Genomic DNA, 19167 nt, shown 5'->3' with positions numbered 1-19167 from the left:
ATGGTTAGTGACAGATCGTAAATAGTACCGAAATATCGTACATTTTATTAATAAATATGTATTTGTATTTATTTTAAAGGAAAGTTATCTGGTTGTCCAAAGTAAAGTCTCTAAACCTTTAGATACAATGTGAATCATATATATTTTCTACTATAGTTAGTTTTTAACAACACGAAAAATAAAACGTTCCTTACCTACGTCCTACGTTACGTGTCACCAAGAACTATCTTTAAAGAAAATTTCATCTTACGAGTAACAAAAAAGAGTTCTAACTTTAAAAAGAAGATACCAGACGAACAAGACGGTAAAGCAGAAGGAATGGAGAAAGAAAAAGAAAGAGTGCATTTAGACACGATACTAATAGAGGAAATAGGAGAGTTTGGGAGTTACCAGAAGCGGGCATTAGGGTTGGCATTGTTAGTGGCTCTACTTGGCGGGTATAGTGGGAACGAGTACGTGTTTACTGCTGCCAGGATAACCACCAGGTGAGTGTTGGCTAACTTTTTGAGATATTACTTTTTGTATTTAGCAGAAATGTCAAAGATTTAGTTTACAATAAATTTAAGTATAATTTTTTGAATGTACCTCCTTACAAATACTCATATGGTGGAAATATTTCCTGCTGCAATACATATTTTATAGAAATTTTACGTGGCCGTTTATCTCTTGCAAAATTTACGAAGCGACACCTTAGATGTATTTGACCAATTTTGAAATAAAGTAAAGAAGCTAGCTAACCTAGCATCTAGGTAAAAATATTAATAATTTTAGGATATAACATGATGATATCTTTACTAGATGCCTAATCCCAGAATGCGAAACCAGCGGTGATCCCAATTGGTTGACAATGGCGATACCCCAAGATGGTGGGTCTTTTGACAACTGCAATAAATTCAACTCGACATGGCTTCAAGGGAATGCTAGCTGCTCGGTTGATAACTTCGACAGAGATCTTATTGTGCCGTGCGAGGATTATGTCTATGAGAATATAGACACCGTGGTGTATGAGGTATTTTATTTGAGTACATTACAAATAATCACAAAATTAATAGATAACAGTATATAGAGGTGAGAAAATGTATTAGAAAACACAATCCCCCTGCGTCACTGGGCGGGCGGTGCAGTCTTAGGGCCCTCCCACACTAGCAGCGTCTCCCGAGCGTCGGCGTCTAGACAACTCTATGGCTGCTGCTCGACGCAGCGTTAACGCAACTACGCAGCGACGCCATTTTCCACGGCGCTGATTAGACGCCGACGCTCAAAAGACGTTTGTATGGGGTGTCTCGTAAGTAACTTTTACTTTACAGTTTGACCTAGCATGTCAAGAATGGCTCAGATCAATCATCGGCTCAGCCAGTACATTCGGCATGATGCTGGCATTGCCATTGACTGGCTTCATCGCTGACAGATACGGGCGACGCCTCGCCTTGGCTCTCAATGCCTTTAACCACGCCTGGCTTGGCTTGTCCCGGTACTGGACTCAATCCTATGGGAGTTTCATCGCTTTAGAGTTTCTGGAGGCTGTTTTTGGTGCGGCAGGGTTTTCTTGCGCCTATATTATTGGTAAGTATAACTTGGATTTGTCGCTCGTTTGCAGTGTTTTAACTCCTATTCCTTCAATTCAAATTTATAACCTCTTTTTTCAACAGCGATGGAGTTTGTGGGACCGAAGTACCGAGTCCTAGCAGGCGCTACAACGTCCACTTTCTACACAATCGGCATGATCTTGCAGGCTCTAATGGCCTGGGCTGTACCTTACTGGAGACACTTGACACTTGCACTCTATATACCTCAACTTATCACAATAACCTACTTCTTTATCATGCCTGAGTCAGTCCGGTGGTACTTCAGCAAAGGGCGATATACCGAAGCGGAAACCCAACTGAAAAAGGCAGCACAAATGAATGGCAAAACTATGTCTGAGAGATCTCTTCAAAGTTTGAAAGAGAGCTCCGAAGAGGAGAGAAGGATGGCTTCAAAGAAGCAACAGGAACCGTGGCTAGTGACTCTTGTCTTCCAACACAAACCTATACTCCTCCGTTGTATTATAGCACCAGTTTGGTGGATCACAACTATATTAGTATATTATGGTTTGTCAATGAATGCGGTCAATATGTCAGGGAATAAATACTTGAACTATATGGCGGTTGGAGCAGTTGAGATTCCTGGGTTTTGGACAGCTGTTCTCCTAATTGATAGGATTGGTAGAAAACCATTGTTCATGGGCGCTTTCTGGATGTGCGCAGCGTGTCAGATTGGGTTCATTTTTATGCCCGATGGTTAGTTCTTTGACTGTTTATTTCTTATCGCTTTATTTTCGTTTCGTAGATTTAAGCATACATAGGGACAGTCGACAGAAGTCGCTTCCCACTGTCTGTCTGTCCCTATGTATACTTATATCTTTAAAACTACGCAACGGATTTTGATGCGGATTTTTTAAATAGATACAGTGATTCAAGAGGAAGGTTTATGTATAATTTGTTAGCCCGTACGAAGCCGGGGCGGGTCGCTAGTATTGAATAAAACACAAATCTATTCACAAAAGTATTTTTTTAAAGGTTTCTACGGTCTCTCCCTGGCAGTGTACCTGCTGGGCAAGTATACCATCTCCATAGTGGTGACGTCACTGTACATATTCACCAATGAGCTGTTCCCAACGCAGTACCGGACCAGTCTGCTGGCGTTCTCGTCGATGGTTGGCAGGATTGGTTCTATTACCGCACCGTTAACTCCTGCTTTGGTAAGAAAAAAAAAACGACCAAGTGCGAGTCTGACTCGCCCACGAAGGATTCCGTACCATTGCAAAAAAAAAACATCACGTTTGTTGTATGGGAGCCCCACTTAAATATTTTTATTATTCTGTTTTTACATATAGTTGTTTTTGTATAGCGGCAAGAGAAATACATCATCTGTGAAAATTTCAACTCTCTAGCTATCACGGTTCATGAGATACAGCCTGGTAGTAATAGGATCCAGCATTTTTACCCCTCGGGTAAAACGGAGTTTTCCTAAAATATACGAATTACTTAAAGCCTGACTGCGAAAGTTACGGGCATAGTGCAATGAGTGACAGGCGATAAAAATGGAACCATGCTGCGCCTGCGGAATATCATTATGATCACGCGCCATGTTGCGGAATTTCACTGGAACAAATTCTTTCATACTATACTGAACTGACCCCATAGGTACATGAGAATAACAGCGCCCTCTTGACAATGGGTCTCTATTGTTTCCCATAAAGTTTTAAGTCATTAATGTATTGTTTGTCCACATTTTCGTTAGTTTATATATTGGCCCTATTGGACTTACCCACTGTATAATTATTTTCTTCCAGGCTTCAATGGTATGGGAGCATCTCCCATTCGTCCTGTTTGGGACTCTCGCTGCAATATCAGGGTTATTGGTGCTGCTGGCTCCAGAGACCAAGGGCGTCACGCTACCTGACACTATGCAGGAGGCCGCCGAGTTGGGCTCCAAGCGTCCTGCCCGAAAAAGCTAGCTCCATACTCGGCATGAAAACTTAGAGTGGTTCGAGTGGCCAACTCTGCGAAGACTGTGCACCCAGCACCTTTACAGCCACGAATATCATGGTCGCATTTTTATCACCAGTCATGTCATGTGTCACTTTCGCACGTGTTAGAACGTCCCTCTCTATGGTATAACGACAGATAGGGATAAACGACGATCATCAACTGATTAAGTTAGCAACCGTTTATGAATAACGCCAAACTTTTTCTTGAACAATACGATCACCTTTAAGATATTTTATTTTAATTCATACCGAATATTTCTAATGTATGGAAATTATCCGTAAAGAAACAACGTCAAAGATAAAAGAATGCATTTTTAGCCATATGGGGCTGTCCATAAATTACGTCATCGATTTTTGACGATTTAAATTATCCAAAAATCATGTTTCGAATGACCCCGTTTCCTCCTACATCTTGCTACCATCATCCGATGTCCAGACCCCCCCCCCCCCCTAATTTGAAATGACGTAATTTATGAATAGCCCCAATGTAGACAAAACAGACGGGAGGATACAATACATACCAATACTACATACAGGGTGTAATTAGTTTTTGGCAAAAAGAAATAATTTTTGGTACAAGCTTTTATCGCTGATTGTACTTTTATTTTCACAAGCAACTAATACTAATACTCGTCGAGACAATTCTAAAAACCCCAAACGCAATTAGGCCACCTCCTGTCTCCATCGTCAGATCAGCTCGATGGTACCATAATATTGAATTGTCACCAGACTTACATATGTATGTAAATTTTCAGTTTCATTGGAAGTCGGGAAGTGGGTCAAATTTTACTTGCAAGATTTGACCCGTACCAGGCGTGTCTCACTCCGCGATTTCGTCGCTTTGCTACAGGTAGCTAAAAGTACATCCGTTCGGCCCCAATTTTGGGGAAAGCCATAAGCCGCGCGTGGCGCTGTCGCCACCTAGCGGCCATATCTGTGCTGATCGTAACAGACGCGTTTTGTTAGAGAGTGAGTCTTCTGTACTTAGTACTATTATTTATTCTGTGCCCGTACAAACATACATGCATACATTGCAAGTTAAATAAAATCTATAGAAACTATGGGTCCTTGGTCGCCCGACACCAAAAAAATTATTAAAAGGTGTCGGAACGTCTGGTAGTAGACCGCGAGCCACGAACAGGTTTCCATGACCAATCGCCTCCCAGGCGATAACTCCTATAATGGTTAACGGCTACGTATGATGAATCCTCGTGGACGTCAGCTGCCGCTCCGTTGGTGGGTTGAGGAATGGCAGCAACCGAAACACGTAAAAAAAAAATATTTTCAGTCATCGCCTCCCGTTTGATACTTTGCCAGATGATAGTTTAGGTGCTATTGTTAATAAAAAAAATCGTCAGCCGGTTGTATCGCGGTGGAAACACCGTCAGCTGGTCACATGAACATGTAAAAAAAAAATTTTTTTTCAGTCATCACCTCCCGCTTGATACTTTGTCAGATGATAGTTTAGGTACTATTGTTAATAAAAAACATCGTCAGCCGGTTGTATCGCGGTGGAATCACCGTCAGCTGGTCACATGAACATGTAAAAAAAATTTTTTTTTTCAGTCATCGCCTCCCGCTTGATACTTTGTCAGATGATAGTTTAGGTGCTATTGTTAATAAAAATAATCGTCAGCCGGTTGTATCGCGGTGGAATCACCGTCAGCTGGTCACATGAACATGTAAAAAAAATGTTCATGTGACCAGCTGACGGTGATTCCACCGCGATACAACCGGCTGACGATCTCTTTTATTAACAATAGCACCTAAACTATCATCCGACAAAGTATCAAGCGGGAGGCGATGACTGAAAAAATATTTTTTTTTTACATGTTCATGTGACCAGCTGACGGTGATTCCACCGCGATACAACCGGCTGACGATTCTTTTTATTAATAATAGCACCTAAACTATCATCTGACAAAGTATCAAGCGGGAGGCGATGACTGAAAAATTTTTTTTTTTTTTACATGTTCATGTGACCAGCTGACGGTGATTCCACCGCGATACAACCGGCTGACGATTTGTTTTATTAACAATAGCACCTAAACTATCATCTGACAAAGTATCAAGCGAGAGGCGATGACTGAAAAAAAATTTTTTTTTTACATGTTCATGTGACCAGCTGACGGTGATTCCACCGCGATACAACCGGCTGACGATTCTTTTTATTAATAATAGCACCTAAACTATCATCTGGCAAAGTATCAAACGGGAGGCGATGACTGAAACCAATTATTTTAAATTTTAGATTGTATTTATTTATTTGTTTTATAAATTCATGTGACCAGCTGACGGTGATTCCACCGCGATACAACCGGCTGACGATTTTTTTTATTAACAATATCACCTAAACTATCATCTGACAAAGTATCAAGCGGGAGGCGATGACTGAAAAAATATTTTTTTTTTACATGTTCATGTGACCAGCTGACGGCGATTCCACCGCGATACAACCGGCTGACGATTTGTTTTATTAACAATAGCACCTAAACTATCATCTGACAAAATATCAAGCGGGAGGCGATGACTGAAAAAAAAATTTTTTTTTACATGTTCATGTGACCAGCTGACGGTGATTCCACCGCGATACAACCGGCTGACGATTTGTTTTATTAACAATAGCACCTAAACTATCATCTGACAAAGTATCAAGCGGGAGGCGATGACTGAAAAAAATTTTTTTTTTTACATGTTCATGTGTACAGCTGACGGTGATTCCACCGCGATACAACCGGCTGACGATTGTTTTTATTAACAATAGCACCTAAACTTTCATCTGACTAAGTATCAAACGGGAGGCGATGACTGAAAAAAAAAATTTTTTTTTACGTGTTTCGATGGCTGCCATTCCTCAACCCACCAACGTAGCGGCAGCTGACGTCCACGAGGGTTCATCATATATGGCCGTTAACCAGTATACGAGTTTTCACCCGGGAGGCGATGACTGACGAAATTTGCGCCTGGCTCGTGGACCATAGGTGTCTCGGGGGACCACAGAGCGGGCTCCATCTTTGCGCAGAGGTTTAGTCTGGCGGTGCAGAGAGGTAACGCCGCCAGCTTTCTGGGGTCTATGCAGGAAACATGGGATTTGGGGGAGGTTTATTATATTTAGTTGTATTTTAGTTTTAGTCCCTTTAGGTTTTAAGGTTCATTTTTAAGGTATTAATTTTATCATCCTTGCTTTTTGTTTGTGTTTTAGGTATGTATTTTTGATTTGATTAATAGGTAAATAAACATTTTTAATAAAAGCTTGTAAAAAATAGTGGTGGTCCGTTTAAACCCTCAAGCAAAGCAATATTTTAAGCATACCTTGAGAAATAAGTAAACTAGAGTGCTCAATCCATACATGGTTTTTCAAAAGCAGTTATTGACAGATCGTTAGTGAAGGTCTACGTTTCAGCTTGGGCAAAAATGCTTTCGTATGTCCGGATGTTCTCCTCTACAGTGGGCGCAGCATGGTTCCATTTTTATCGCCTGTGCCCCTGTGACTATGCCCGTCACTTTCGCACTTACTTACTTGTTAGAACGTGATAGACATGGTGACAGGTAATAAAAATGCGACCGTGCTACTAACCGTAATTCTCAACCGATTTTACGTAAAATTTTGTGAGCAGCTTCAATAATCAAATATATTTTTTGGTCAGATAAAATATTCGGGTTGTTTTAATGGCGGAGCCATACATTTATTCAGTTTTAAGCTATGCTCGTGAGGTTTTTTTTATATGTATGTATAAGTATATAGGGAGCACGGTGCAGTAAAGTATTCTGTCAGGAAAAGGAAGGAAAATATTTTCCATCGCACCGGCTCGTCTAGGGCTCTATTTGTTCTTCAAAATTTGATGAAAATATTGCATGTTATCCACAAGTGTGGCAAACAAATTCCATGCATACATAATAACGATTAAAAACTAGCTTAAATCTAAAATAGGGAACTATAGGTCTATAAATAAATCAATTTGTAGCTATTAGCTAAGTTGCTCTTATGTTTATTATAAGACTGTTTGTTTCTCAATAAAAAAAAATAATAATAATAATTGGATTCGATTTGTAATATTTTTAATTTTACAGTGACTATTTTCCTCGCGATGGTATAATGAAAAGTGTTGTGTTTCGCTCGGTAGCAAAGTTTCTGTAACCCTCGTGCCTTAAAACCCTCTTAATAACTCTCATAATTCCACTTTTCTTACCACTCGCTATGATCGTGGTTCACTTTTGCAATCTTTTGCTTTGCAAACTAGCTATACTATGCGACATGACAAATCAATTGAAAGTGTAGATACTTAAATAAAATAGTTCATTGCCCATAGATTACAGAAAAACTTATTAGAAAGGCCGACCGTAAAAAAAATTAACGCATTCATTGCCAGGGGGCGTGGCCTAGGAACAAACTTGTATGATGGTCGACGCACATGTGCGTCGGTGGCAGTGAATGTTTTAAAAGTAAGAAATTAAAATTTCAACTACGGAATCCTTGGAGTCTGACTCACACTTAGTCGGTTTTTTTTTCAAGTGTTTTTTACCTATTCCATATTCTTTTGACGCTTTGAATCATCCCAACTATAATGGCTCCTCTACACGATGGGCCAGCGCCGGCCACTCCAAGGGATGCATTTATGCGTTAGAGGGAGCAAGTGATATTGCTATCTCATTCTACCGCATGGCTGCGTTCGTTGGAGTGGCCGGCGCTGGCCCATCGTGTAGAGGAGCCCTAACGTATAGATACCACCTGTTTAGTTTTTTGCATTCCAAATATATCTTATATATCGGTATAAATGTATCGATCAACATATGGGCCACTAGTTTAGTGAGTAGATACGGCAGTGTCGCACGTGTATAGTTGTGTATCTAATTAATTAATAGGTAATTAATTATGTATCCTTAAGACATTAGATTTATCAAATGAGTGACGGTTTTGGAAATAAAATTAGGAAATTCGAAGTGACAACTGTTTTAAAGCTGTTTTTATTGAATTATTTTCTTGATGTAAGTATTTTTTTAGATAGTTTTGGCATACTTTTATTATATATGTATTGCGAATTTTGTTACAATGATTTGCCCGGTAACCACCCACTACCATTACCACCACCCCTATAAAGTTAAATTTCTGAACAAAACAGGATTTTTTCTAGGAGAAAATATTTAATTGAAGATTGATTTTAGTGAATAATAAACAAGGACCAAATCGAATAATCCGCCTACATTTAGATCCCCTTGCCGGAAACACCCTGTATAAAAATACTTAATATACAACATACAAAATTACATGCGTGACGTTCATATGCTGCGGTGTTGCAATCAAACGGTTTATACGCTTGTTTGCCACTCGCCACGGTTATGGTACTCATAAGAATTAAATATATTTATACTTACTATTTTCTAAAATTATTGACAACCGAGAGTTACAAGGCAATTTCACGGTATTAAGAAACATAATCTTTAATAACTATGTAACGGAAGGTTTTTATATGAAATATGATTGATAGAATCAGGCGTTACTTTGCGGAAATCCATATTATATAAAAATAAAAATAAGCATTGTTTCTTATATAAAGTACCTACGTGTCAAAATTAGGAGCTCAAAAAGTGAAATGATTATAAAAAGACACACACATTAAAAATCAATACATATGAATAGAATAGTAAACTTTTAATTAACAAAAGTTCATTGTGTTTTGTCGAGTTACAATTCGGCATCCCTCATTACATTTCATTCTACCATATTCTTAAATTTTTGAACCATACTTTAGCTTGCCACAGTATTTAATTAAAAGTATATAATCAAATAGCCAAGCGAATCAAACTATGTATTATGATTAAATACCTAACATAAAGTACCTACTATGTACTTCCTAACATACTTACATAATTCTTCACACAACACAATGTTATGTCATATAGGTACGCGTGAAAATTAGACTGGCAAACTGAAAAGGAATTTGACAGATTTGCAGTAGCGTCGTTTGGTACACAGTTTAATAGTCGATTTATATATTTTATATGTACAGTCAGCAGCAGAAGTAGCTAAGTGGGGAGGTTTTCAAAATTAATACCTTGACGCGCTCTTATTCTCTTAACAATAAAGTCGCGTCAAGTTCATTTTGAACACCTCGCCCGCTTAGAACTATTGCTGCTGACGGTAACGATTTGCTGTCATGATATGCCATATTTAGCGTCAAAACATTTTGATTTTCAGTCGCGTTTGGCGCTAGTGTGTACGTGGTGTGGTAAGATTTGGTTGTGATTGTTTAGTTCTGAATTTGGCCGCGCGCTGGGTTAGGTTGGTATTGTTTGCGCATGCGTTAGGGCATGCGCTGGGGCAGTGGCGCGCGCGCTTCGCTACTGGGGACATCTGGCGGGGAAAATATGATACGTTTAGTGAAAAGTGGATGGAAACTTATTGTTTAGTGCGAAATAGTTAGTGAAAAATAATTTGAAGTAACTGCCATGGAAACGGTAAGTGTTTAATCTTTTTTGTAGGGTATGAAAATTTGTATAAGTGCATGGACATAAAGAAACGACTTTTTAATTCAAATTTCTTACAAAAAATTTAGAGGATATTAATTATATATTTTGATGAATAAGTCGACAAACAATGAGAGACTACTATGCACTTATACTCTCAAAGTGTGACTCCTCTCATATTTTTTAAGACGAAAGAAATTATTAAATTGTACAACGGGACTTAATCGCGTATTTAGATTTGCCTCCGACGTTTCGAGGACGGCGTTGTCCCCGTGGTCTAGGAGAAGACTTAAATACGCGATAAAGTCCCGTTAAAATCGTGACAGTAATTATTGACTTAGTAAAAAATCCCTTGATACTAAAACAAAAGACATTATTTATTTTATTTAGATTCTTACCTAGTATTTTAAGCACACGGAAACAGAAGGTTTCAAAAATTGACTGCAAATTCAAAATATTTAGAAACCGATTAAAAAAACATTTGAAGTATGACCGTAAATACTGTCCCCAAAAATGATTGCAAATGATTTGCAATGAAATTATTAAACGAATTAGGTACCAAAATTTTTATTTAACAGTACTTAAGTAGCTGTATATGATGCAACTGTTGCTCGCGAACGTGTTGTTTTCGTCTATTTTTACTTTCTTTGTTCGATTGTTCTTAAAATTTGCACTGTTTAACAATGCGTGTATAAAATCCCACTGACCGCCGTTTTTGCGGTTTTTTCTTACAAATAAACTCTAAATACCAACAATTCCTTGTTAGATTATGTTTTCATTATTATGGTTTTTTTTTGCGATGTGGCGCGCGCGCAGCTCTTGTGAGCAAGGAGACCTCGCTAAGGATACGGGCGAGCCTTGCTCATATGCATATCTGTCGCCAGTTTTCCCTTAGTCGCCTTATACGACACCCACGGGACGAGATGGGGTGGTGCTATTCTTTTCTGATGCCGGCACCATATGGCACCATTATTATGGGTTCAACGAGTCACGCAAGTTGGTAAATAAAAGGATGCTTGCATTTTTACTTCGGGCCTTAGGCTTTAGGCCTTAGGCCTCGAGGCTTAGGGACAGAGCTATTTGTTAGAATGAGTAACGATATTTATCTCTCATTCTGTAGTATAGCTGTGTCCCTACTTACGTAAGTAAACTTACAAGTGTATCTTGGGCCTAAAACGGTAAAAAACACATTGACAATACAGAGATGTAACGGAGCCAGCGTTATGGGGTTAATGCTGCAGACGGAGGTTTGGGACGGGGTTTTCTTTTTAGGGTTCCGTACCCAAAGGGTAAAAACGGGACCCTATTACTAAGACTCCGCTGTCCGTCCGTCCGTCCGTCCGTCCGTCTGTCACCAGGCTGTATCTCACGAACCGTGATAGCTAGACAGTTGAAATTTTAATTTTTTTTTTATTTCTGTTGCCGCTACAACAACAAATACTAAAAACAGAATAAAATAAAGATTTAAGTGGGGCTCCCATACAACAAACGTGATTTTAGACCGAAGTTAAGCAACGTCGGGCGGGGCAGTACTTGGATGGGTGACCGTTTTTTTGCTTGTTTTGCTCTATTTTTTGTTGATGGTGCGGAACCCTCCGTGCGCGAGTCCGACTCGCACTTGGCCGGTTTTTTTAACTTCGATCGAAATTTTTGTATAAGTATTTATAGTTTTTGTTTTTATATTTAGATTTAATATAGTTTTATTTATTAAAGGTCCCAACGACTTTCATATTGATTGTCACTGTGACAAGGTACTAAAATTTAATTCTTTGACTGTACCCAACGTGTAGTTTGGTTCCGCAGCGAAGCGCGACGAAGAAATACACAATGAGTTGCAGTTTACGAGACAAACACACGAACAAATATGCCTGAGTTTGTTTTAAGAGCCCATCAACGTGCACACTAGCGCCACTGCTAAATAATCGTGATTATTTCAATTTGACGAAATATAATTATTTAAAAAAAAAGGGAACCGCCTTCAAAAAACCAACCCACTGAAAAGTACAAAATAATTTTTATATGGCACCCCTTTACGTGTCCAGTCCCTATCCCACGGCGTAAAGCAATTTTTTGACAAAAAGTAATTAATACCTAATAATAAGAAAATTAATAATCACCCGGGTAATTACTTAATTTTTGAAGTCGGTGCCAGGTACAGCCAGGGTTCAGCATCAGATCTATCTTGGGTACTGCTCTCCCAAGTGCTCATCAAGATGAGACGGATGACCAAAACAGCGTGGGCCTATGTTGCACCAAACCTGAGTTCCACTAGGTACATCCCGAGTTCCACTAGGTACATCCAGGGTTCAGCATCAGCTCTATCTTGGGTACTGCTCTCCCAAGTGCTCATCAAGGCGTGTCGGATGACCAAAACAGCGTGAGCCTATGTTGCACCAAACCTGAGTTCCACTAGGTACAGCCAGGGTTCAGCATCAGCTCAGATCTATGTATACTAAAACCTTCTCCAGAATGTAAGAAACACTTTTCTGAAAACCGCATCAAAATCGGTTCAGCCAAACGCGAGATAATCGCGAACAAATATACATACATACATACATACATACATACATACATACATACATACGGGTCAAACTGAGAACCTCCTTTTTTTTTGAAGGCGGTTAAAAAGGGGCCGCTACGTACTGTATCTTGTATTAAAGTACCTTTTGAATACATCAAACTAGTTTATATGTTGCTGGATTCGTCAATCTATGAACTCAAAACATGGTCTAATAAAACATGGTCTTCTCTTCCCAGAGTGTCACTTGCCTACGTCACAATAACATTGCCACTTTATTTCAACATAACATGTTACATGGGTACATTATATCTATGGTTAATAAGTTAATTTATTTCTTTATAATTTAATAATTTTCATTTATATGTATTTTATCTTAAATTTTACAATAACACGTCATTTTTAATTATTCGTTAGCAATATCTTCCGATTCACGAAAGAAATTTCAGACGTTCGGGTAATTCTGTTTACACTACTGGCAACACAGGATAGCGCTGTCACATTTGACAATCCGCCATTTTGTCCCTGACCGACCGTCCTTGTCGAACGCGTGTTAATTGTTATTTCCTTCTCGATCAGTGTCAGCAGTCGCAGTGTTTTCCAAAACGAAAATGGTTGGCTGCTCTATTCGGAACTGTAAGAGTAGGAGTGAAAAGTGCAGTATAGATTTGTTTTATTTTACTATGTTTCTACATGAATAACTTAAAATTAATGCCGTTAAAATAATTTTCACTGTTAGTTAAAATTCTCCCACATTTTAAAGTTTGAGAACCTGTAAACAGCATGATGACGTAGCAAGTGCCAGTTAGGTCATTCGCGAATCTCGGAAGAGAGTACCAGGCGGAGTATATTATTATACCATGAACTCAAAACAAAAACGGCCGTTTTAACTTTGGACGCATAGATTGACGAATCCAGCAACATAGATACTAGTTTGATGTAAGTATTCAAAAGGTACTTTAATACAAGATACAGTACGTAGCGGCCCCCCTTTTTAAATATCTTTCGTTAAAATTAAATAATCACGATTATTTAGCAGTGGCGCTAGTGTGCACGTTGATGGGCTCTTAATGGCGATTAACAATCATAAAGATCTCCACATTTACTGCGTGAATCACAGCGAAAACTGCGCGTGAGTGTAAAGCTGATACACATTATTCGCAACTTGATTTAGCGTTTTATGCTCCGATTTATAAAAATTGTTTTGCGTCAACAAAAACAAACATTATATTTGTTAATTTTCAGGCATTTAGGGTTTATTAGACTAACATAAACATATAGGTAGGTATCCAATAAGGCGGAACCCCTGATATCTTTCTATTTAATAAGTTTCTCAGAACTACTTACCTACATAATATTATACCTAGGTATACCTATTTAATGCGAGTTGCTCTTCGGTAAAGGAACATCGTGAGTAAACCTGCATGTGCATACATACCTATACGAAGAAAAAACGTGAATGCATGATATCCTAATCCGCATAGAGCGTGGGAACTACCTTAGGTATACTTATACTTAGCCCTAACCCTCTTTTGTGGCTTATGCCCACTTGCGCAGTAATGGGACACCTATATAGGATTGTGGTGATAAAGGATGACTCACGCTAGAACGGTCCGGGTCCGGGCCGGGACAGTATAGAAAGCATCGCGTGATTACCGATCACATAATTATCATACTTAGAGAGCGAAGTGTCGTATCGGCCCCGATTGGCCCGATTCGGACCGCTCTACTTAGCGTGAGTCATCCTTAGGCTCGAGATACACTTGTAAGTTTTACTTACAAAGCGATTTGTTAGAATGAGATAACGATATTCATCTCTCCTTCTGTAGTATAGGTGTGTCCCTACTTACGTAAGTAAAAGTGTATCTTGGGCTTTAATGTTGCTAAAGTGGGCCCCAGACTCTGTTAAGGTAACCACATGGTAATATTATATCATCACGAAATCACAAATAGAGTCTGTGCGGAAAGAGAAGAGTCGTGGATTGTATTGGGCCCCATACATTCCACGACTCTTCTCTTTCCGCACAGACTCTAGTCAGTAAGTCACACAAAATAATGTAAAAATGAAAAGATAATGGCAGATTGGTTTGTTTACGTTTTCGGCCATTGCCACTGACCCTGACTTTGATAATACATTATGTAAAAGTCTATTTTTTTATTCGGTATTAGACTGAAATGACAGTTAATAGTATGAACATGAAATGTCATTTCATACTAGTAACTGTCATTTCAGTCTACCGAATAAAAAAATAGACTTTAGGTAGTTTTTTAGTACATGACGTTGCACTCACAGAACAATTATACATTGACCTCTGACTGAACCTGGTTTTTGATTCATTTTGCAATTTGATTCGTTTTTATTATGGATTTTGAATTTAAAATACAATTTCGATTTATGACTTAGTGTGACATATGGTACTTTTGTATATTATCAGTTTGTTTATTGAGTACAGTAGAGTAGGTATGTAATACTGTACTTCAAGAAGCCAATCATTTGAAAGTTTATCAAATCAATTGGCTAATGGTTTTGATGCTAATAATTCAAGAGCGCCTCGCGTTTCAAACATTGCATAAACTAAATATTCGTACGGTGTCACTATGACCGGGTGACCATAAGGTTATAGCGTTAGCTACAAAAGAGAGCTTTTTCAGGACATCTATTATAATTCCGCCAGTTCATATTCGACTTGGTCACTAATGTCACTATTTTACGTGACATTTATTTCCATATGTAGTTACATTACTGATTTATCAAAGTGATTGCACAAAACAGTCCTAGTAACTACAGTCTAAACATGACAAGCTGCAAATGCCAGTAATCGTGATAATCCAAGGTGCCGTGGAGACAGTTATTGTTTGCCAACGCGGCCGCTTCCGGCTCCGCACAATGCGCCTGAGTCGTTTAGGCAGCTGTTAGACCAGCGGCGAGAGGGTGAATGTTTTCGCGCAAGAATGTAGGGATGGGGTCCCTTTGTTCCCCATAAAGTTTTAAGTCATAATGTATTGTTTGTCATATTATCATAAGTCATAAAACTGAAACCGTTAACTTTTCAGGATTTTCGTTAGGTTATCCTACAGATGGTTGGTTAGGTGAGGTTTGTTTTATGGCAATCCTGAAAAGTGACGCGTTTCTGAACCAAATGAATTATGACCAACGAAAATGCGGGCAAACAATACATTATGACTTAAAACGATATGGGAAACAATAGGAACCCTGTAGAGATGCTATCAAAAGCAATATTTTTTACTGACCTTTCGATAAAGTTTACAAATTGTTAGTTAACGGTGTGGACGATGGTAGAGGATGGATGGATAGAGCTCTCGATAAACTTAAATGATCGTATTAACTTTAAATATGGCGACTTTACATATGCCGAGCTTTTAGAGGGATTATTACATAAGTGCGACCCCAAGTGTGCGATGCACGATTGTGCGACATATTTTTTTAACGACACTGCAATTCTGCGAAGTGATATTGTGCGACATATCACTATTCGACCAAACTATAGTCCGGCAGTATTTTTGATCGAAGTTAAATTGTGCGACATATTACGGCTCGACAATACTTCTAGTGCACGACATTATTTGTGGGTCTACGGGTAATTTATTTTTAACATGGTCTCAGCACTTACACTGTTTCTTCTCAAAAAACATTTCCTTTACAACTGGTCTAGACGGAGCCCCGCTTCGCGGGGCTCCTATTTCTGGGCGCTTTGCCCTTCGGGCATCTGAAGCTACCTAACGAACCTAACCTACCTATTGATTTATATTTCGCACACACGATGATTCGCTCAAACGGCACATCGTATAGTCGTGCATCGCCTAATAATGTTTCGCACGAACAATAGTTCCCACAAATGACATGTCGTACAATCGTACATCGCCTAATCATACGTCGCACTAACAATACTTCGCACAAGCGTGTGTCGCACTCCCGTAGTAAAGCCTATAAAACCTAATATGAACAAAACTTTAACCTTAATAACATCATTTAAACTTTAATAGCATCGGTCGCAGACGTTTCTGCTTGTAAAACTTAAATAAAAAAAAACTTTAACCATCAAAAACATAAATGTGAAATGAGAGCCAAGTTCAATATTAAGAATATTCGTCGTTGTTAACTTCGCCGGAAAATAAATCAGATCTACATATATGGGTGCCAAGTTCAGGTTCGCTTGGGGACGTGTAATTAATGTTCAGTATTTGACTTGTCTAGTTTTTACGTACCGTAAAATGGGGTGAGAAGGGTCAAAACTGAAATTCAAACCTCGATAACATTTTATTTTTACATATGAAAACTGAATGGTGTATTATAATAAATATTCCGGACGGTTGTATTTTAGTTTTTATTTTATTTTGGGTAGTTCCATTTCATAACTTTGACGATAAAGAGGAAAACCCACCTCACCCCGTAGTGCCTCGTATTTGGGGTGAGAGGGGTTTTCATACAAAGGTGATTTTGGAAGATTGCAGTTGGATCGATTTTTTTTATTATGCGTATTACATAGCTCCATTTTAAATTGGAATACATTATTTTTGTAGCAGTAGCCTTACAATCCCTTCTCACCTCCCTCTCAAACCTTCTCTCCCCATTCATAACCCACCTCTCCCCGCGAAACCTACTCACCCCGTTTTACGGTACCTACACATTTTAATATTATTTCTCCTATGTTACTTTCCTAAAATTTAGTTTTAGGTATAAAAACTAGCCAAGACAAATCCTGAACTTGCCGTGTGTCTAGATAAACTTAGCACATAAAGTGTTGTTCCTACTTATTTAATAGTTGTAATTTCCTTATCAATGCGTAGTGTAAGTAGTAACAACATGAAAGTTTAATAACATTCTGAGATAAATAATGGTGCTTGTGGAAAATCAATTATTTTTATTTTACCGATGGACATATTTGCTTGTATAATAATTTTGTCCTTATACATTGATTTTACGTACAGTAGAATCCGCTTATAATGACATCGAAGGGAAGTGACAAACACGTCATACTAATAACTAAGCGGATGTCATATAAAGCATAGTTGATTAACTTAGCTATTATTTTTGTTGAATTTTCCAAATTAATCTCAAATTACTTTGTGAGAGATGAGTTTTATTAACCCTGTACCAATTATCAACTTTCACTGAGAATTGAATAAAAACTAAAACAACTTAAACGCCATGCACGCACTAAACGTCCTCGCAGGGAAAGATGTGGGGACGGCCACGAAAACCAGTGAATTTGTCAGTATAACCGGACATACTTCCATAAAAATAGGATTTATAGGTCATAATAAGCGAAGTCACCTTATCCGACTTTGTCACAAAGAATTTCATATGAAAACCAAACTTCGCACAGTAATTGCGTCATAGTAAGCGGTTGGTTAGTATAAGCGGAGTCATAATAAACGGATTCCACTGTATTACTTATTTACCTTTTCATTAAGTACCTACCTATTTATCAATCAAAATCACATACTTACATAATTTTAAGGTACCTATATCATTTTTTTTTATATTACTATCCTTTTATTCAATTCAATTCAATTCAATTCAATTCAATATATTTATTTCAGACTGCATAGGTCCATAAAATTGTTAATATTACAAGTACTTACATTTAGGAGTTAGTGCCTACATGCTAAACATACATTAAAATAACTAATAAATATATTATAATATCCACGGCACAAAACTAATTAACATGTAATAAAAATATGTCAAAATTAAAATTAAAACAATTAAATTCCTATTTATTTAACATTAAAAATGAGAGGTCTGTCGCCTGTATGCAGATAGTTCCAACGCCTCATAATAGCCGCCTTATGAATCAGTCGTATTATTTCTACATTTTTCAACTAACTAGAAACAGTTTATTATTTTTAATTAGGTAATAACAGCGTAACTCTAATCATTACTTTTTTATGAATCTTTTGCATAACTATTGTTAATTCTAAAATAAGTTTGATATTTAAGGCAGCTACGCGACTGCCGGTGACATATCTTGGATATGTCTAATAGATATCTAGTTCAAAATCCGAATCGGGCCCGTTTTGTTACTAACATCAACCAGCTACGTGTGTAGAGGGTCAGCTGATAGCTCAATACAAACAACGCACCTTATCGTCAAAGCAATAAGTTTCAATTATCAACAACACCTTCTGAAAGACGGAAGGGCGTTAACTGCATTAATTTCAATGGCGGATACTACCTTTTGAGAGTAAGAGGCGCGTACGCATGTGCTGTGGTAGGTAATCAATCAAAGTTTGCCTGCACTTTACACCCGACATTAGATACTTTATACTTTACCTGTCGATATGTACAGTCGCCATCAGATATATCGGATCGGCCAAGGTGCTCACAAATATCTGAACACGCCTCTATTGTAGAGGCGATAGAGTGCGCGTTCAGATATTGTGAACACCATGGCCGCTCCGATATATCTGATGGCGACTGTAGATTACAATAGGCACTTTAAGCACGATTTTATGTAAATTATGACCTTTTAACATGGCTGCCGTATTATGAATCCATTCATCTTAAGAAATACTATTCTTGTTGAATGACTACCGATTTAGCTTAAGACTCCTCAATGTACACGGTGCCGCTATCAGTTTTAATTAAATTAATGTAAATTTTCGCTGAACATTCATGGGGTCAAAT

At 38.3% G+C, this 19167-nt stretch overlaps 2 protein-coding genes across 2 annotated transcripts in view; both read left to right on the top strand.

Annotated features, from left to right (window-relative positions):
• Window positions 1–299: 299 nt before the first annotated feature.
• On the top strand, window positions 300–3499 carry LOC134651711 (organic cation transporter protein-like). The gene is made up of 6 exons (XM_063506813.1): window positions 300–485; window positions 799–1009; window positions 1308–1563; window positions 1650–2279; window positions 2559–2740; window positions 3335–3499. The coding sequence occupies exons 1-6, from the start codon at window positions 319–321 to the stop codon at window positions 3497–3499; spliced, it is 1611 nt and encodes a 536-aa protein (XP_063362883.1). The 5' UTR covers window positions 300–318.
• Window positions 3500–9969: 6470 nt separating this feature from the next.
• Window positions 9970–19167, top strand: part of LOC134651347 (organic cation transporter protein-like) — a 41767-nt gene continuing 32569 nt past the window's right edge. The window contains exon 1 of the mRNA XM_063506423.1: window positions 9970–9988. The gene's annotated coding sequence lies outside the window, so the exon portion shown is untranslated. The remainder of the gene's footprint in view (window positions 9989–19167) is intronic.

This window comes from Cydia amplana, chromosome 10, assembly GCF_948474715.1.
Source record: "Cydia amplana chromosome 10, ilCydAmpl1.1, whole genome shotgun sequence".
Taxonomy (NCBI): Eukaryota; Metazoa; Arthropoda; class Insecta; order Lepidoptera; family Tortricidae; genus Cydia; species Cydia amplana.
Note: the sequence above shows the minus strand (reverse complement) of the source record. Positions and strands in the feature narration are given on the sequence as shown.